The sequence below is a fragment of the Coturnix japonica genome, unplaced genomic scaffold (assembly GCF_054131305.1).
Source record: "Coturnix japonica strain WE unplaced genomic scaffold, WE-NBRP24 Scf040, whole genome shotgun sequence".
Lineage (NCBI taxonomy): Eukaryota > Metazoa > Chordata > Aves > Galliformes > Phasianidae > Coturnix > Coturnix japonica.
This window is the reverse complement of record NW_028188943.1, coordinates 3,137,740-3,158,489: the sequence shown is the minus strand read 5'-3', so window position 1 is coordinate 3,158,489 and position 20,750 is coordinate 3,137,740. Positions and strand designations below refer to the sequence as shown.

The window sequence follows — 20,750 nt, the reverse complement described above, 5'->3', positions numbered from 1 at the left end:
TGCTGCACTCAGTTCTGGAAATACCCTGACAAATATATCTCTAGTGTTTCACAGCTGGAGATATGAAGATTGTTAAACCACTGGAAGATGTGGAAGTGAATGAATATGGGAGTGCATCTTTTGTCTGTGAGATTTCACACGATGAGGTTCAGACCCAGACAAAGATGACAACAAGCTGAAGGCTGATGACAACATCAGAATGCGGCAAGATGGTAGGGTGTAAGGGGATCTTTCTCCTGAGTGGGGGGTGGGTTGGAGATCAAGCATATAAGACATCTGAAATGAAGTGAAGAAGGTTCAGAAGCGAGTTCTCCTTTTGTTTTGGGACTGAGGTTAGGGTGGAACAAGTGACATGGTGGGATGCTTAGTGTGGGAAGTGTGATGCTATCCCACCATCCCACACTGCCAGGAGCAGGTAGGAAATGAGTGCAGTTATTTCCAAAGTGGGGGTGAACAGGGCAGTCAGTTCACCTCTCCAAAGAGGTTTTGTCTGACAATGAGTGTGATCCTTCTGTATCAGGTACTTTGAAGGTGACGGCGGCCACATTTGGTCAGTCCTTGTAGAAGCCATGTTTAGATTACACTTTGGTGGGGATGTGGACGTGGGGGAATGGGTGGTTTCATTGACATGAGAGAACAGGCAGTGATGCTGTGAAACCAGATGTATGATGCTCAGCCTGGCCATGTGCCTCAGAGCTCTTTGCTCAAGGAAGCCAAGTGTAGTTGTGGGTTTGCTCTCAAGAGCACAGTTTGGTAGGGATGAGTTGGTGGTTGGACTAGATGACCTTAGTAGTCTTTTCCAGCCTTAGTGACTCTGTGGTTCTCTGCTTCAGGAAAGAGCTACTCACTGACTTACACACGTGTCCAAGTCAAGGATGCAGCAGAAATAAAATCTGTAGCAGAAAAGGCAGAATCTCGTGAATCTTGTGCCCATCTTACAGTTAAAGGTAATTATGCTTCTGATGACGATTTTGATTAAATTATCTTATGTTATAAACGAGCTAACATCCTTTGCTTTAATGTCAAGGAAGTTAAACACCACTAGGACCTTTCACAGAAATAAAAACTCCTGCCTACATACCTTTCTGCCCACAAAATATCCAGCTTCTCTTTTGCAATTTACTTTTGCTAAGTAAAACAGATTATTTTCTTAGGAGGTTGATTTTCTACGTTTAGACTTCAGATTTGTGTTTGAACGTTGAGGGATAAAAAACATAGCTTGACTTTTTCTTCATTTTCTCTTGCTGTTTGAAAAGAGCACAGGGTTGTTTTTGTTGTTTTTTTTTTAATATATACAATGTTAGGGTATATATATGATGTTAGGTGTGATAAAGAAAAGGGAGACATTTGAGTTAGCACACTACTCAAGAGTTCAGTCCCCAGCTTTGCCACTGTTACCGTTATAAGGGCAAGAACATCCTGGAAAATGAATTTCTCCTAAGTAGAGTCATTACATTTGAGCTACAGAGACCTTTACTAGGAGAAAACTTGTTCTGAGCTAAGTTGCTGTATTTAACCAAAGTAATTATCAATGTCTGTGTTTCATTGAACCTGTATTCCATTTTGTAATGCGAGGAGTTTGATATCGGGATGGGAAGGTCATGCTTTGATTTAGATGTTGGACTGGGAATCAGAAGATCTGGGCTCTCTTCAGGTTGTCAGTCTTATTGTCTGACTTCTTAACATTCCTTTCTTTATATTATTTTTAATGATGTTTTAAGGCATTTTGAGCTGATAGGTGTAGTGTTCATGTGCAGTAATGCTGATGTGAGTAAGTAGGGTGATAATGTAAGGGTTTTTTACATTCCTTCTACATCTTTGCTTTCTCTTGTTCCATCCTTCTTAAAGAGCAATCCATTAATCTAGTAAAGGAGCTGTGTGATGAGGATGTGACTGAGCCTGAAAAAGCCAAGTTTGAATGCGAGATATCCATTCCATCTGTGAAACCTCCCAAGTGGTATTCCTATGTGGGGAAGTCTTACAGGCTGGCAGAAACTTGATTATGCAGCAAGAAGGCACCATCCTCCAGCTTGCCATAGCAAAAACCACCACTGATATGACAAGCATGATTCAGTTCTCAATTGGCAAATCAAAATCCACAGCCAATCTGCTTGTCAGAGGTAACATATCCTGGCTTGGTTTACATCATGAAGATGAAGAATTAATTAACGTACAGTCTTCCTTCACTGCTTTCTTTGAAATATTTTGTGTGTGTCTGGAGGGTCTGCTCCATTTCCAGTTCAAAGTCGTTGGACACTAAATGAGACAGCTGCATCTCAGTAAAAGATCTGTTTGAATAGTTGTGATGTGCTTACTATTCAGATCTACAGAGCTGAGATTTTGTCCTTGGCTATAGCAAAGAAGTCAAATCAGGTGAAATTAATTGTATTTCTGAACTAGACAAGGTTAAGTTTGGTAGCACCTAAATTTGATGCAGTTTGTCATTGATTTCATCTGAAAGAAACTTGCAAGCTTTTGCTTTATCTGCTGTTGTCCCCAGTGTAAGAGTCTCCATTCACATCCTAAATTACTTGTTATATTTTCAACTCACTCTTATTTGAATAAAAGCCTCAACAAATGGGAGCAATTTAATAAGCACAGAACAAGAGCTGGACCTTGCATTTGGTAGATAATATACAGTATTACTTTATAGATATGTAGTCAATGGCATTCCCTATAGACAATCATTTGTTTTATCTTTGGAGTGGTTCAAAAAACCATTGTGAACATGACATTAATTGGAATGGAATACACGCAAGAGACTTTCCTCTTCTTCCAATTGTCCTCATCCTTTCTTCTCTTCCACCCCTGCTTTGCAGATTACCATATAGAAATCACCAGGAAGTTGGAGGACAAGACAGCTTTGGAACGTCATTCTGTCATCCTGTCCTGTGACTTCAGGCCTTCTCCAAAGGTTGTGAAATGGTTCAAGGGCCACACACCCATCGAGCCCTCTGAGAAGTACAAGATCAAGAGGGATAAGCATTCAGCAGAGCTCAAGATTCTGAAGCTGAAGCCAGATGATGCTGATGTGTACAAGTGCAAGGCAGGAATTGCAGAGACTGAGGCCACGCTGACAGCTGAAGGTATGAGCAGGGAGGGTGGTCTCTTCCATGTCCTGTTTCACCTCAGATTTCTCTTCTTGAGGTTGATTTATGCCGTTCTCTACTGCTAACTTTATAAATGTATAATCTTCACTGAGAAGATTACACAAAGATCATCTAGTCCAACTATTCTACCACATCCCAGTATGATTTATAGTAACAGTGGTAACAGTTCACCTTGTTTCCCCACAGCCCGCAATGTAGAAGTAATGAAGCACCTGCAGGATGTGGAAATTGAAGAAGAGAGCTCTGCTGTCTTCTCCTGCGAGCTGTCCCATGATGACGAGGACGTGGAATGGTTCCTGAATGGTTCCTTTACACCAACACTTACAATGACATGAAGAACATTGGCAATTGCTGCACACTGACAATGAAGCAGGTTAAGCCTGAGGATGCTGGCACAGTGACAATGAAGTCAGACAAGGTATCAGAAAGCACACCTGAAGGTGATAGGTGGGTCTGGTCACACCCCTCCTGGATGTAAGAGATGCTAAGGAGCTCCAGTTCATTCTATTGTGCAGCAGTCCTGCTTCTAAAGCTCACCTCTCTAGGGCTCAGATAGCCACCAAAGTCATGATGGGCTTTCTTCCAGTGATTTATGGAATTAAGGATTTATGACTGCAGGGAGAGATCATTCAGTGTGTGTTTTGCCTCTGGGATGACTAATGACCAGGCTGTGAGCAACCTGATCTAGCTGTGAATGTCCCTTTTTATTGCAGGGGAGCTGGGCTAGATGGCCTTTAAGGGTCTCTTCCAATTCTAAGGGTACTGTGATTCTAATCTGCTCTCCCCAGCAATTAAGCTCTTTTACTCTATGCGCTCAGAGTTTGAAGGATTTCCTCTTTCTCCTTTCTTTTGCATTTGGTGGAAGTTTTTTCCCCAGTATAAACATCTGATGTGTGAAATAGAAGATAGATAAAAGGAGTCAATAAAACAGGAAAATCAAAAGTGTTCAGCAGCTTATCCTCTTAATCCTGTGGCCTGCTGTATGAGCTCTGCTCCATGTGAGGGCAATGCCAGCTCTCCAGCTTTAGAAGAGCTGCATCCCAATTACTTCATATGATATCAGTCCCACCCACGGCAATGCAGGCTGTCCCTCCTGTTCCCTGTATTCTCCTACTGATTAGTTCAGAATTCCATAAAGTACATTCAGTCAACAAACATGAAACCACTTTAGGTTCTATATTGGTGTCGTCAGTACTGGTAAAGATTTATTTATCCCTCTTTAAAAATCTGATAGCAACTGGAAATGTCTCAACTTCTGTATCACATTGTTCTGTTTTGCCTTTTTAATTGCAGAGAAGCCTGCTGTCTTCAGTCAGGTCTTTGGGGCTGCAGCTGTCTGGCCTGAATAGCGGTTCACAAGCCATGCACAGAGCAAGCTGCACGGAAAGGGAAAGAACTACCGACTAGAGCAGTGCCATTGAGAACTTTATGTATCATTTAAAAACCAAAAATGCTGATGTACGGTGAGGCTGGTGACCCAGAAATCAGTGTGAACTTTCTATCTCTGACCTTTCTGAGTTAAAAATAGTCCTCCAGAGTTCTAGGCAAAAATTCCCTTATGCTGCATTCTGGGTAGTTGTCACGGTTTAAACAAAAATCTACCTGTGTCCGTGACAGGGGGGCCACAGGCAAGCGAGGTGCTAGAAGGAGCTGAACCTCTGTCCCAACTACTTCAGAAGCAGCCCAAACCCCCTCGTACATGGCTAAGATCTCCTTCTCAGTTGGAGTGTAGCATTCCTCAGACCCTTTATATGCTCGATTCCAAAGTCCCGGGGCTTGGCCTTGGGTTTCTCCTAAAGCTCTTTGCCACAAACTCCAAGTGGGACCTTTCTCTCCAGCAGCAGTGTAGAGGATGTTCTTTACATCCTGTCCTGTCTGTACTGGCCCCAAGGCCACGGCACGGGCTATCTCTTGTTTTCTCTGCTCAAAAGCCTGCTGCTGCTCAGGACCCCATGAGAAATTATTCTTCTTCCGTGTTACCTGATAGAGGGGGCTCACTATGTGGCTGTAGTTTGGGACATGCATTCTCCAAAAGCCCACTACTCCCAGAAAAGATTGGGTCTCTGTCTTGTTGGTGGGAGGAGACATAGCAGTGATTTTGTCAATCACATCTGCTGGGATGTGTCGATGCCCATCTTGCCATTTTACACCTAAGAACTGGATTTCCTGGGCAGACCCCTTCACCTTGCTGTGCTTAATGGCGAAACCAGCTTGCAAAAGAATTTGGATTATCTGTTTTCTTTTCTTGAAAATCTCTGCTGCTGTATGGCCCCACATGACAATATCATCAATATACTGCAAGTGTTCGGGAGCAGTAAAATTATTCATGCTTTATATGATGTTATGATGTGGAATACTGATAGCAAAATTATTAAACCATGACACCCTGGTATTTTTCTTTTTTTTTTCTTAAATATTTTCCTTTTTTTTTTCTTAAATATTTTCCTTTTTTTTTTCTTAAATATTTTCCTTTTTACTATTTAAATGTTATGGGCACATCTTATAGAAACACAAGGCTGTTTACAAAGAAGTGCATGCTGTGTTGCTGTATGATGAGCAAGATACATCTATTCTTCATCTAGCAGGAATAGTTGCTGAGCCTTAAGAACAGTTTCAGAAAGCTTTGGGAATTTGGGCGTTTTCCTTGTTCCTGCAACACAAAATGAAAATTTACGCTGTATACAAAGAAAAGGGGAGTCCGAACTTGTACGTTACATTTGAAGGAGATCAATCTGGGGTAATATTTAAAAAAAAAAAAAAAAAAAAAAAAAAAAAGGGGGCGTGGTCATCAAATACTATAAAATATATTAGCTGTTACTAGAATGCCACTTATCTTCCCCCCATACGAATCACTGTCATGTTGTATGTGAATTTGTGAGGTGGGTTTTGAAGCTGAAATTAAAAACTTCTTGTATGGCTGTCTTCATAGTGGCTATCCAGACTATCTGTAGAAATAACAGCTATTATGTAGTCAGCTATTCACCAGTTTTAACTGATTATAAATTACGTTTCAGGGTGGAGAACATAGCATAGTGCCTGACACCTGTGTTGATCCTGAGGGCATTCTTGATTCTGTGCATTATGATGTCATGGATATTAAAGAGCAAGCTGAGGCAGCACATAGTTCCATTGTATCCCTGGGGGACCCGAAGGAAGATATTGGCTGGTTTGAAAAGCAGCTGGAGAAAACTAACTTTGAACTGATGGAGACCAAAGAAGAGCTAACAGAGAAAAACACCAAACTACTTAAAACTGAAGAAGAGCTGATGCAGAAGAACAAAGGTGAGTTATGCGATGTGAAAGGTAGAAGACAGAAATAGTTCATTAATCTAAAATAGAAATAACCAGTTTGAGTAGGAATTAGAGGAGATGTTCTACCTTTGGAACCATAGCCTGTAGATAAGTGATAGTTTGTTCCTTGTGTATATTCAGGTTCAGCAATTCCACAGTTTTTGGTTATTTCTTTTCTTTTTTCCCCCCTCTCCTTTAAACTGCAACTAGCAGCTTTACGCTTTCGTAAGTATGGGGTTAAATGTCTATATCTTGATTTTTACTTTTATATTGTAATCTCTACTCTTCTTTATGTCTTGTTGATGCAATGTTTTCGTTCCAAGAAATATAGAAAACTTTTGAATCACTCCCAATAAGTGAAGACCACATGCAAATTAATTAATCTGTTCAAAAGCTACCTAAACATTAGAATATCTGGAAAAATTGATTACTTAATAAACTATCTATTGGCTACTTATGTAATACAACCTTTTCTGTGTGTTACAGACTTTGAAATGCAGATGATTAAATTGGATGAGTCTGTTGAGCAACTTAAAGAAGCAACTGAGGTATCTTTATCAAGAAGATGTTGTGTAAAATTGTTTTAATACCAACTTGTGGTAGCTTAAAATGCTATTCCAGAAGGCTCCATTAATAGATTTCTTACTGAGCTTAGCTTAACTGAATTTGCCTTTAATGCACTGTGTAATTCAGCTACTTAACACTACATTAGAAACTGATGACTGAATTTTTTTTATTTTTTATTTCCAAGAAAATGAATGCACAAAATGAAAGGATTCGAGAGCTAATGGACATCGTGGTGCAAAAAGATGACATTATTACAGAGCTACAAGACTTAAAATCTCATTTAGAAGAAAAAGTAAAAGATTATGTGAGTTTTACACATCTCCGTATCCTTATACAAAAAAAGGAAAACACTAATTCTATGCTTGTAATCAACACATTTTTGGAAAACTGATTTTCTGTATGTAGCTGGTACTCGCTTGAAATTGTAAACAATTCAAATTTATCTGAAGGTAGTTGTTGTTAACACAAACAACAAAAGTATCAGTGTGTTCCACTAACTCCTGCCTCACACTCCTACATCAGAGGAAGAGCAACAGTAAAAGTATGTTGAGTAGAGTTGGAAGTACGAGTATGAATGGTCAGGATATCTCCACGTTCTATGCAGTCCATAAAACTTTATCCTGACTAATGTACTGCGAGCTACTGAATATGTGAAGACTAGCTTGATTAAGTATGTGTGCATACCACTTCTGGTGGTTTTTGTTCATTTTTTGATGTTTGGTAGCCTGAAGTAGCTCTGAAAACATTTATAGTTAATTCTGTCACTCAGATCTCTAACCTTGTAAGCTTAGCAACTTGACCCTTCTTAGTCTTTGACTGTCTGCATCACTGCAACTTAGTATTTCCATGGTATTAAAGCTGACTGTGATGAGTAGTCATGTCCTCGCCTATTACTTCTTCCAAGAACAAGGCTCCAACTCTATCTGTGAGATTGTGTGGCCTGAACACTTCTGAAGCTTTTCTTTTCATAAGCTACTAAAGATGAATAATCAGTCCTTGGCAGTGCCAGCATGGCTTAACAATCGTCATCTTGTAAGTAAGGAAGCTTCACTTGTGGTCAAGGACACAATCTAAAATATGCGTGACAGAGCTGACTAAGCTTTAAGGTTGGATTATATCTGTCACGATGAAAGTGATTTTAGCAGCTTAGCAGAAGTGTGATGTGATGAACTTGTATGAGAGCTGACCATTTGCTCTTTGACCATGTTTGTAATTTTGTTGACTTCTTGGAAACAGGAAATTCTTTGATAAACTGGTAAACTCTTGATTGTGTGCAAGTCTTTTACTTTGTAACCTGCTAGGCTCTTGCTTTCCCTTGTATACTCTACCGAGTATTGCACTTGTCATTATCTGAAGGTGTACTTGTTCTGTCTGCTATTGAGATTTGTAACTGATGTCTATAGAGTCACCGGGTAAATATTTTAGCTCTATGGTTTTGTGTAAATATTTGCCTACAGAAGATTACTGAGACTTAAGTGCTCCTTTTGTTAAGCTTCAATGTAACTGATCTTATATCAATACAGGAAAAGACTACCTACCATTTAACTACCATTAAAGCAGAACCGGCAGAAGAGAACACTAATGAAGGAACTGAAAGCAGCCAATTTTCAGTGCTTTCAGTTAAAGCACTGAAACAAGAGAAAACTGAGTTGGAAGTGGGAAGAAAGCGCAGTACTGATGAAGATAAGCCTACTGTGGAAGAGCCACCTCCAAAGAAAGGTACAGTTTCTTCCATCGTTGAACAGGGTGTCTTCCAAAACAATAAATTGCTTCCTATTCCGGATAGGAAGCAAAAGGCTGTGAAGCACGTTACCTTATGGTATAAGGAGAAAAGCCACTGTGTTAAACTGTAAATAGAAGTAACTGTTATGTAAATATCCCTTTTTCAGAAGGTCCTATGCTGTTCATTTTTGAATGCTTAAGAATAAAAGTTTTTTGCACTATTTTTTTCCTTTTTGCTTTTTCCTCATCTGTTGATGCACTTGCAGATTTGGTAATAGTTTTAAAGCAGTTTCTTTAGGATTGTTTCAACTGCTGTTGCTGATCTTCTGAGTAGCATCAGCTGCTCAAGTGCTTTTTTTTGTTTGTTTGTTTTGTTTATCCTGAAGCAACTATCAAAATTGTTGACGACATGCTAATTGCTCGCTCATGGGCAATATTTGAGCAAAATGGTTTGGATAAGCTCTGATGCATTTAACTTCACTTCTGGGCACAGCTGAGCATCAGTGTTCCTAGAATTACGGAAGGCATATACAATGTAGAAGGGAAAATCTAAAACTTAGCTGTAGTCCCTTCCTTTCTTGTATTCCTCTTGCAAAATATGTGCAAGGGAGAAAGTCAAGGCCTTCTTTGGATGAGATGCTGTTCTTGGATAATTTGTCCCTGCTGCCTTTATTTGGCATAAATATTGAATCCTAATGTGACCACTGAATGGCATCACATATAAGCATCTTACCAGAGACTGAGGGAGGGATGTGGACTCCTCCATACTCCAAATAGTAGTGGGTTTGTTCTAATCATATGACCAAAGCTCTCGTTTAAAAATTAATGACAGCAATGCTCCACATAGGAATTAAAATGGGTAGCTGATAGTCACAATGTCAGCATGAAGTTTTCTGTTTAGAAGTACTGAGTATTCAATCATGTTAAAATTTTCTTCTATTTGTGAGTATTAATAGCATCCAATTTCAAAAACCGCTTAATATATATTCTTTAGCTATGTTAAATATACACAGTAGAACAATGAGCACAGGTATGTTGTGCTGGTTCTTTTGTAGAATTAGTTATATAATTATCACGAGCAAAAGTGTTTTAGGAGATGCTAGGTTATCTCAGCTTCAAGTTCAGGGTATTTACACCATTCTCTGTGCTTTTAGGTCTTGTTTCCTATGCTCTGTAATAATGCTTTTTCCCTACTTCCTGTGTAAGGAGCTTCTAGACTGAACATTACACATCTTCTCCCTAGTCTTATTTATCTTGCTTTAGTGCTTGCTTGTTGTTTTCAGCATAAAGTGTTTAGATTACTTATAAATCATATTCCCCTCACTAGTGTTGCTGGGAGCAGCAGTCAAAACCCAAAACCTGGTTTGGGGTGGAATATGCCACTGCTGTTTCTTCAGTATGACTTTTAAATCAGTTGAGGGCTGTATATAAAACTCCTTAGATGAGTTAAGAGGCTGTTTCCATGCAGTACATGTGAATCTGTATGTAATGCAGGCTGCACGTGGGTGCTATAAAATTCTGCATTTCTGTAGTTGTAGTAATAAAAGGACTGTACAAGAATCACCATGGAATATATTGTTGTGGTGACCCAATCCCTAGTAAGTCTTGACTTATATTTATTTTTCTAATACTTAAAGTATGCATATTATGGAATGGACATAACTGGATTCTAAAGCAATGATGAAATACAGCAGAAGTCGCTTTTGATAGAAAGAAAATGCATGTGATTTTAACTAATTGCTCACCAGTTAAAGAAAAAAAACAGCCCCAAGCTAACAGAATATTTATGGAAACTTGAATCTGCAAATTTGTACAACTTTATGAGTGAACTTTATATGCAAAAGAGTAAGTGTGGACAGAAGTAGGAATCCTCATATTTTGTTTAGCAATCAACTGAATAAGAGAGACAGATACCAACACTTAAGTGATCAACTTGTCCAGGGTTTTATCTTTCTTTTGAAAGTAAGAGGACTGTGAGTTGGAATGAAATTTCTTAGAGAACTTTTTATCTACCATTTAGATGTAGATGGAGTGATTCCTGGCTGCCTTATAGGGATTGCTGAAGCAGGGAAGATAGAAAGAATATAGCTGTGAATTATCTATCTCGTTCCCATGTTTCTTAAATCTAATTAGATTTTCTACTGGTGTGGAGTGGAAGGTTTGAGTAGTGCCATGGTAAAAGTGTTCTTCCAGACTGAAAACCTTTTGCTGTTAATTCTGTATAGAAATCTGAGGCACCTGATTACGTGTTCAGAGGACTTGAATTCCTTCACTAGTATCAAATACTATGTGATGTGAGGGCATGGCTTGCATATTACGACAGTTTTTCACTTAGAAGTTGTTACTTGGTGTTGTGAACTGCTGTGTAATAATGATTTTAATCAATCTGAGCTACATTCCTTTTCCCTTTTTTTTTGTTTGTTTGTTTGTTTGTTTGTTTTACAGTAGTTGTAAATGAGAGAAAGAAAAAGAACACTGTAGAGCAAAAGAAAATTGAACACATGAAACAAAAGTGCTCCACGTACCGAAAGGAAGTACTAGCACTGAGGGAAAGAGCTGAAATCTTGGAACATCATTTAACTGTGCTTGAAGAACAATGCAGAAGAGAAAAAAATAAAAAAGAAGATTTCAGTAAGCAGGTAACAAGCCTGCGTATTGAGCTTTCTTTTTCTGAAGAAACAGCTGATGTCCTCCGTGAACAAATTCTGCAGGGTCAAGCTGACTATCGGGAAATTGCTTCTGAACTGGATGAACAGAAATCTATAAATATGACACTAGAAGACAAAAATGCCCAACTAACTAACAACATAGAAGTTGCCAAAGAATATATAATTGATAAAGTGTCACAAGTAAAAAACATGCGGACCAAATTAGATGAATTATACAAATGTCACTTAGAGTTTCACGCCATCGGTACTGACTTTGTCAGTGTAAAGGATTCCTCAGACTGTGAAAAAGATGAGCCAGGGACATCTCAAATTAGTTCTGCATGCATTCAGTCACAGACTTCTTCCATCTCAGATCTTGTGCAGGACCTCTCCTTTAACTATAGTCTTGAAAGGATTTGGGAAGTATGCAGAAGTATTGTTGATGTTTCCTCACAAAAAAGTCAGCACATCACAGCACTGCTTCAAGACAATGAAAACCTAAAGGTGGGACTGAATAATGCTGAAAATCATAATCATCGACTTGTAATGAAGCTATGTGAGATTACACCTCACACTAGTCAGGAAGATGATCTTGTGAATCAGTTACATGAGCAAATAGAAAAGAAAACTCAGGACTTTGAAGAAAAGACTGCAGAAGATCAGAGAGTGATTGCACAATTTCAGGAGGAAGTTGCCAACTGTGAGGTAAAAATAAGAGAGCTTGAATATCGCCTGGAGGCTTCCAAGACAATGGAAGACAATGTGTCAAAACTCAATGAATTACTTAAAGAAAAAGAATCTATTATTGTTAATCTGGAGACAGTTACAGCAACTCTGCAGGAGAAGTCTGCAAATGCAGACAAAAAGTTTGAAGAGTTAAGTAGCAAAGAAGCAAATCTGATTCAAGAAGTTATGCAGCTGAAAAACAGCTTGGAGCAAATGAAACATTCTCTTCGGGAAAAGGAAAAGAGTGAAATGGAGAAAGTGCAACGTATAGAATCGTAAGTAACCACTGAGTTAACTTAGAGCCCTTTGAGAATGAACTAGAGTTAAAAATAGTTAATGGGAACATCCCTTCGACTTAATGCATCTGCATGCTTATCAATGGCCAAACTACTACTTTAGGATGCTTTGGTATGCTACTTGAGTTCCAAGGGAAAACAGAAGTGTGCAAGGAAATAAAGAATAATATGGGGATTTCTGGTGGTTTTGTTGTACATCCCTCAGAATAGCATCTGAATAATTTATTGCTTCAGCATCTGATTATGAGAAGCAAGCTGAAATTCAAAAGTAATTGTTTAAATCTTGTCACTGGTCTAGATAGATTTAAGAGTCTATTTACAAATAGAAACCAACAGGCAGGGCATGGATGAAGCTGTAATTGCTGTTTCCATGAGACGTGTAACAGTAATGTTCTTTGTGTCTTTATTTTTAACATAAGGCTAGAAAATATTCTTTCTGAGAGTTCTGCCCTTGTACTGAATTTGAAAAAAGATTTGCAGAGGAAAGAAGAAGAGTATGCAGATCTAAAAGACAAACATTCTGATGCCGAGAAACAAATTCAGCAAGTACAAAGCGAGGTTTGTAGTCAACTGAGATATTTTTTTCTGTAAGATTATGCTTGGCTTTCTGCTGTTAAAACTTCTCAAACTTTAACTATGAAGCTGGAAATTTCACACTAGTGTGGCTAGCAGCAAATCTTAGGTAAAGTTGCCATTGAAGCTCTAGAGGGAACCAGAAGTTAAAACATGGTTTCGCATAGATAATGAACAGAGGAAAGTAAAGTTGGTTGGTAGTCTGGAATAAGGTTTGTGAAGAGAATAGCTAATCTGCCTCTGGAGGGGACTTGTTATTATCTCTACGTTACTGGTGACTTGCCATTGGTATCCGTGGTAACTCCAAAGCCTAAAACCTAAGTATTGTGAAAAAACGCTGATAACTGGGAAGAAGAATGCTATTTACTTGAAGAGAAATAGACTAATTTCCAGAGGCTCTTTAATATAAGCATGTATATTTTTTTTCTTCAATTTCAGCTTCAGTGATGTTAATAGTTAAAATTTAATTATTAAACAAGTAGATATTTTAAAACCCATTTTGCAGGATCTTAGTCTGAAAGTTTATTGGGTGTGCTTGGGGTGGAAAATTGAAGCTTAAAAATGAATTCATGTCTTCCTTGGTAACCTTGCACTTGCTGTCGTTTTCCTACTCAGCACTTGTTTGTGAGTTCCTCTTTATTTAACAAAGAAGTATTTGGCCAGGTTGGATTACAGAAGTCTTTTAATGAACAGTGAGCTGTGCTTACATTACAGGTGTCCACGATGCGTTCTGTGGAGGAATCCCTCAGGAACAGGATGGATGAACTTGAAAGGATTAATAACCAGTTTAAGGATGAGCTGGATTATAAAGACTATACTATCCAACAACTTAAACAGGTATTTTTCTTGCTCTTAATTTTTATTAAATGAATGATGCAGGTTTTCCAAGCAACAGGAAAAAGGTCAAAAAAAAAAAAAAAATTGGAGCAAAATGAAAGTGGCCAACTGAAATTAGCGGTAGACCATGAAAGATATTCAAATAATTAGTCACTACAGAGCACTGGCAGATTGCTTTAAATACAATAATCTGCATAGTAAATACATATGTAATACATGCATGTAACCTGATCTTGTTGAGTGACATCACGATATGTTAATTGAAATGTCTTACCATAAACTCTTTCTATCAGCTTGAGTCCTTATTTATGCTAGATGAAAAACTTATTAATTCTAGGCTGTCTTAAAGATTCTGCTTGTTTCTACTGTGTATGCTTTTCTTTCAACATGAAATATAGGAGCTGGAGGAAAAGGACCATAATCTTCAAAAGTGGCGTGAGGAGAGAGATCAGTTAGTTGAAGCTTTGGAAAAACAGCTCAAAACTTTGGCTTCTAATGCCATACAAAAAGAGACAGAAATAGCAGAACTGAGACAATCTGCCTTAAAGGATTCAAGCAAGGTCAGCTCTCCTTTCCTCCTACCTGATTAGCTACCCATAAATTCTGTAAGACTCCTGTACCTGCTCTTTGTATTCTGGGTGTGGTTCTGTTCTTGAACACTGTCGTATTGACATCATGTGCAACTAACCAAAAAAAGCACCAGCTTTTATTTTTGTTCTTCAGAAACAGAATTTCTGTTAATTACTAAAATTTCAAATTTTTCAGTAGTTCAGATAAGCAGATGTCAGTTTGATGCTTATGATCCTACAATCAGACTGGACATATGTAGCTTTTTCTGATAATTCACAGCATTTCCGGATCCCAAGCTAGGCTCAATACTCAGACAGTAGTTCTGTCTCAGGTTTCTTACTTTCTTTGCTTTCTCTGAGGTAGTATCTACAATGGCATGAAAAGACAGAAGGGGACGTGGAGAGAGATTAAGGGAAGCATCAAAAAGCAGAGGGGGGATGATCTCTGGAAGTTGCATTTCTTATTTCAACATCCAGCTTTTAATCAGGATAGCCAATCTAAGCCGTAGCATAGAATTTCAGAAGCTAAACAGAAGACTAAATGAGTTGTGCTCTTTTGAGAATGTTTGGATTCACTTTCTCTGAGAAGAAAGATGTTCTCATAGCAAAACTTCCCCTACAACTGCCGACTTTCTCACAGTACCGAGGATTTGGGAACAAATAAAAGCTCGGGTTATTATATCTTAAGGGAGATGAAGGCTGAAGCACATAAGTAAAATAGAAGAATCAAAATATATTGTATTACAACTTCCCAGGCAATTCTGTGACTACTGCACTTGTAACAGTGACCGTACAAATCTGTGAAATGTTACTGTTCTTGAATAGTTAAGTGTTCTAGCCTGCAATTCTAAAACTGATGCTACTAAGTAATTGCAATACTGCTTGTGTGTGTTAATTCCTTTTGCCAATCCCACAACTCAGCAGTTTTTACTGTTTATTAGGATAATGCAACTGTGATAGAAGAGTTAAGAAAAGAACTGGCTGACAAAGATGACTTTATAAAGGAATTAAAACAACACATTAACCACAGTAGCCCTCAGTGTTTGCCAGAAATACCTTTACTTGAAGAAAGACAAAGTAGAAGGAATGACTCTGTAAATGAAAAGGTATGATTATATTTATAGAAAGTCAGTACTTAACATCTTGTTAACCCCTTTTTTTCTTCTGTTTTCCTAGGAGATACTGGAGCTGGAATCATTGTTCTTGGCATATAGTCCTTTAACTACATATTCAGTGATGAGTACTTGTTGGTTCTTTTTGTCTTCCACTCAAACATGAGCTCTCATCTTCTCAAAAATATTTTATTTACTAGAACACCATCTCTCTGTGTACATTATGGAACTTTTCCATGCAGTTTTCCATGCAGTTTTCCATGTATTCGTATGTGGATGCTGAAGATTAGGCAGAGGTTTAGCCTTTGGTGTTCTAACATAGCAGCTGTGCGCGTGCAGAGTATGGGGGGAATGGATGACAAAATGACCAGCGTTACAGATTTTGTACCTAAATAATGTCTCGCTTTCTCTCTTTTGGAGGCAGAATACTGCCTGAGACTGTTAGTGAGACCCAGTAGGGTGTATCTGAAGATCACACAATGAATAGATGTTACTACCTTCTCATACTTGTGCTGTGTTTCAGCTTACGTGTTCATGTGGCGTCTGAGCTTGAGGTTTTACACTGTAACTTTAGAAAACTCGAGATATTTTGGAGGTCTAATGCATAGCCTAATCTTTACTCCTTTTAAATATTTACAGCCTAGGAAACAACAAAGCAAAACTAAAACTGGAGAAAGTATTCCATTAAGATGCAAAGCTGAAGACAATTATTTGTCACGTCGATGTACTAGGAGCCTCACTTCATTAAATGAATCTGAGGTTAGTATGAAACTTCAGATCTGAAAATGTTGTGATTGTATTGCTTTTGATAAGGAATGAGTAGGAAAAGATCTCATGTTCTCTAAACCATTCTCATTTAAGCATTAAATCAATGCTATTTCTACCTCAGTAAAGTAGTTGAAGAATTTAATCAATTCTGCTTTAATGAACAAAACTAATAGCCAATCTCAGTGATAATGGTTTAAGAGAAGGGAATTTCTCTTAACTCCATTGTGTTTTTTCTTTGAAACCTGTAGACATAAATCAGCGTTTTAGACATCATGAGATGTCTAATACTGATATCTTAATGTCCTGTTTTTATAATTGAATGCTTATTTATTATTTGATTTACAGTGGAATAGTTACCACTAGCAAATACTTCCCTACTATTAGCAAAGGTGTTTAAAGTGTTCACTTTTGTGACATCAATTTTTCTTTCCAAAAGAATCATGGCTGAAACTTGTCTTATTTTCCCAGGATTTTGTGAAAAGTGAGAACACGAAAAATACAAAATCTGTCATGGCTTTTAATTCTCCCTCTGCAAGTGATGAGAAAATGGTTGGTTTTTGTTCTAGTTTTGAAGCTAGCTTGGGACTTCCTGTAATTGTGTGGTCACACGAAAGAAGCAGTGTCTTATCCTTATGTGTATACCTGAATGGGAATCTTACATGCTTATGAGCTCTTCCTATTAAATTCCATAAGCTAACCAAAGGGCAAGTCAGTCTGTCCCCAGAGCGTGTAATGGCTGTACTGTGTAATGATTTGGAGGGAAGGATATTGCACACTGAGTAGTTGGGAAGAGAAGCTTTAGTGTATTATCGTGTGCTTTTGTAAGTGAAGCCCTTGTATTAAACTAAGGTTCATATCATTAATATGCATGGCAGTTATTAAAAACAGATGTTCACATGTGATAGCAGTATCCTTGGCATGGTCAGAGTATGAGTAGTAGATTTTTCCCATCTGTTGTCTTCTGTTTTGTATGTTTGTTTATTTTATGTAATTAGAACAGCTTATGTAAGAAACAACTCCACAGCTTGGGAGCTACTTTTAAAGAAACTACTGCCTTATTAAGAAACTTTAAGAAACGTATGCCTTGAAATAGCTGAGATTTTGACAACTCCCTAAAGGGTATAAAATTGTCTACATTACTTGCCGTTGTGGTATCATCAGCATAATGAACAGAGGTGTCAGTAGTAAAGCTCAAAATGTCAACTTAAAATAACGTTGAACTAAAATGAAGTTTAAACAATGCTCTTGTTTCACATGTTCACATCTCTGTTGAACAGAAATCCGGAAAAGACTACTTCCTGAGAAAGCGAGTACATGCTTCAAGACTGACTAAAAAGAAGGATGAAACACTGCAAAAAGTTGGAGACTTTATTCAAAGCTCTCCTTCTATTATACACTCTAAAGGTTGGTGTAGAATAAGTTTTATTCCATGTTTTCTAGACATTGTAGAATGGCTTGTTTCTGCTGTAGGCTATTAATGTATGTGTTCTTAGACTTGTCTGCCATGTTAAGTTGTCCTTTGATTTATGAAGTAAATGCATTTATTCGTCTCTTCAGAGATTCATTATTACATTTGTGAAAACCTACAAGTATACAGACAAAGTTGGTTCTGTTTTGTGCTTCTGTCAGCACGAAAGTTAGGCCTGTTGTTTAACTCCTGCTGAAGTTTCTGACTTCCAGCGACTTCTGAGCCATGATTGTCTTTCATACTCCATTTTAATGCATGCTTTAAGCTGCCATACCTGAACCTATAAACAGGTTCAGCTATAGAAGCAATAAAGAATCTCGATGAACAAATACAATTTCTGAGTATTTTCACTTAAATTTTACGTGTCATTTATAAACCAAGTTTGTTACGAAGCTTTTTTTGCATTCATTGATTTAAAGACTCACAAAACCAGTAAGTTGATTGGTTTATGTATCAAAACAAATTTCTTCTAGCCAAGAAGCTGATGTCAGCAGTAAGTTCTCCTAAATCAAATGAACCTGAAAGTCTCAAAGAAGGAGAGACCAAGCCAAAACGATGCAAAAGGAAGCTGTATTCCACTGTCGTTTCTGGCCCTCTAGATATACCTGCTTCTTCGGTAAGCGATTATACTGTAGTCTTGGCTTAAAATAAACTACTAAGGAGTCCAAACAGACTGGAGGTTTCATCTATTTGCAGGAGGAGGTTGAAAGTACTGAGGTATTTCTTTATTCTACCAAGTCATTCTTGTTGGTCTTCCTGCTGTTCTGTTTTAGTTTGTCCTCAAAGATCTCTGTGTTTGGCTGGCTTACAGTTTACTAAGTAGGTGATGTAGCAATCACGGAGATGTCTTCTAATTTGGAATCATAGATAATTTCAGTGTGTCGGAGTGGGATTATTCTACTACACGCTTTTCTAGAGCACAACTTAGACAGCTTTTTAGGTATGCTTAAACTATGATCTCCTGTCTAAGCCAACTTGCAAAGGATCTGATGTGCCAGTTTCATGACTCTGTCGGCAGCTATTGTGCTAAGAACATTCTTGCTCTGTTGGAACTGCATCTTTTAATTATATTAGAGTCCTTTTTCTGTTCAGCATAGTGATCATTTGCCCATACTGTAATATCCTTCTGAATTCTTTGACGATTTGACGAATGATAGGGGCAGAAACCAAAATGTTATTTTTTTTGTTAGAGGATGAAGAAGATGAGACAATTTCTTCTCTCACTGTAGTTCTGAGAACATGGAACTGAACCGAGAACTGAAATTCTGGGCAAGTCATAGCTACAGGGATTGAGGCTAAAAATGTTTTCTGAAAGCTTCATGTTTCACAAAACAAGTATTATAATACTCTTTTGAAAACAAGTATTTCAAAATGAAAGCTGCCTTCAGGCTTTCCTCAGATGTGTGTGCTTTTTTAAGATAAACAGGATTTTGTACATTCTCCATATTTGTTCCTTGTGATTAAGCTGCATTAAAATGATCTCGGTATCCCATAGTTTTCTGAATAAAATATAATAAGCAAATGCCATTCTGAAATCCATTTAGGGGAAGAAATATGTTTGCGTGGGTCAGGAAGAGCTTGTCAGTCTTGTGCGAAAAGATGAGTAACTTTTGAAATGTTTTCTTCAGGAATCTGAGGAACAAAAGAAGGAAAGTGATCATCTGATCATCAAGCGACGGCTGAGATCCAGAACAGCTAAAAAACCTTGAAGAAGCGTGTTTGTTCCCCCTTTCTCAGGACATACTTTTATCGTATTTTTAAAACTGGTTGTTAATAAACAGTAACAGTTACTCCGTTGTGTTCTTAAATTTGTATATAGGTGTTTGTTGCAGAACGGCGGGAGAAAAGCAGACGACCACACCTGTCATTGACATATGATCAGCGAATCTCATTTATTCCTTGGCTGCGTGTACCTTTATAATACGGATAATTGCAAAAGTGGAGCTCATCATTGGTTCCCAATTACATACCATCCCCGAGTATCTTAACAGCTTGTTGTTATCAACTGAAAGCTACTCCCTTGCTGAGTTCCCAGAACCATGGCTAGTTTCTCACCATCCCAGAGCATCTTGTTATTCTTACTGCCCTTGCAGGTGGCATGACTGTTAGATTAACTGCACCGTGTTTACGACCCTTCTCAGCTAACTAACTGTAAAAAACCACTCTCTACACATGATAAGCATCATTTCTGTCCATGATTAGAAATTAGGTCGTAGTAATTGATTTAATTGCTCTGCTATTCTTACGGGATCCCCAGTTAAGGAATCAATTTCCTCCTTGAATCTCCTGACTTCTCTGCTAGTAAAAATGGCAGCTTAGCATGCCCTATTTTCCTTTGACCTAAGGAGACTTCCCTAAGAGGATAATGTGAAGTATTTGTAAGGTTAGTTTTAGAGAAAGGAGAACTCTCCAGGTCCTGTTTACACTGTTCCAGTTCCCTCGGTAATTGAGAGTGCATCCTCCCTCTGGGGCCCTGCATGGGATCAGCAGCTCAGCCATCCCCCTTCTCTGGAGGGGTTGCTGCTGCTTGCATTGCTCTAGAAATTGTGGGAGTTGAGGGGGGAAGGGAGGGAATGTATCTAAGGGATCCCATTTATGATCTTTCTGCTTTTTTTTTCTTTTGAACTTTGACTCCTTGTGAGGAACTGTTACTTCTTGCACCCATTCAGTGTCATAAGCCAATTCTTTTTCAGAGAAAGGAGTATTACTGTTTACATATAAATTCAAAGTCTGACAAGCCCAATCTTTGTCAGACCCCTATTTTGGTCAAAATAATGATTTTCCCTTTAGTGGCTCTCTAGGCTTTTTGTATACAGTATTTAAACATCTTTTTCATTGTCCCCAGTTTTGGAATTATTTTTCCAGTTCTGAAGCTTCTCCCCAAGGGGCTTATCTTCAGGCACAATTCTGGGGATGCTTTTCCCTTGTACTTGGCAGCTCCTATTCCCCTTATCTCCAGAATGATGCTGCGAACTGCTCAGCTCACACAATTCTTGGATTTAGGGCCCATTCCCTCTGGAGTACCTCGCTCTGATTCTCGGATTATTAGGGGTGTGCTGCTGG

General features: G+C 38.3%; 2 protein-coding genes across 2 annotated transcripts; both read left to right on the top strand.

The window, feature by feature from the left end:
• The first annotated feature begins 1,851 nt into the window (after positions 1-1,851).
• Positions 1,852-3,146, top strand: LOC146753012 (obscurin-like). Its single transcript, XM_085531061.1, has 3 exons — positions 1,852-2,120; positions 2,820-3,086; positions 3,133-3,146. The coding sequence occupies exons 1-3, from the start codon at positions 1,919-1,921 to the stop codon at positions 3,144-3,146; spliced, it is 483 nt and encodes a 160-aa protein (XP_085387187.1). The 5' UTR covers positions 1,852-1,918.
• Positions 3,147-6,069: 2,923 nt separating this feature from the next.
• LOC146753011 (kinesin-like protein KIF20B) lies at positions 6,070-19,477 on the top strand. Its single transcript, XM_085531060.1, has 14 exons — positions 6,070-6,392; positions 6,888-6,949; positions 7,153-7,272; positions 8,492-8,687; positions 11,136-12,339; positions 12,780-12,918; positions 13,648-13,770; positions 14,169-14,330; positions 15,281-15,445; positions 16,091-16,210; positions 16,688-16,768; positions 17,497-17,623; positions 18,161-18,303; positions 19,316-19,477. Exons 1-14 carry the CDS (start codon positions 6,200-6,202, stop codon positions 19,394-19,396), a joined length of 2,916 nt encoding a protein of 971 aa, XP_085387186.1. The 5' UTR covers positions 6,070-6,199; the 3' UTR covers positions 19,397-19,477.
• The last annotated feature ends 1,273 nt before the right edge of the window (positions 19,478-20,750 follow it).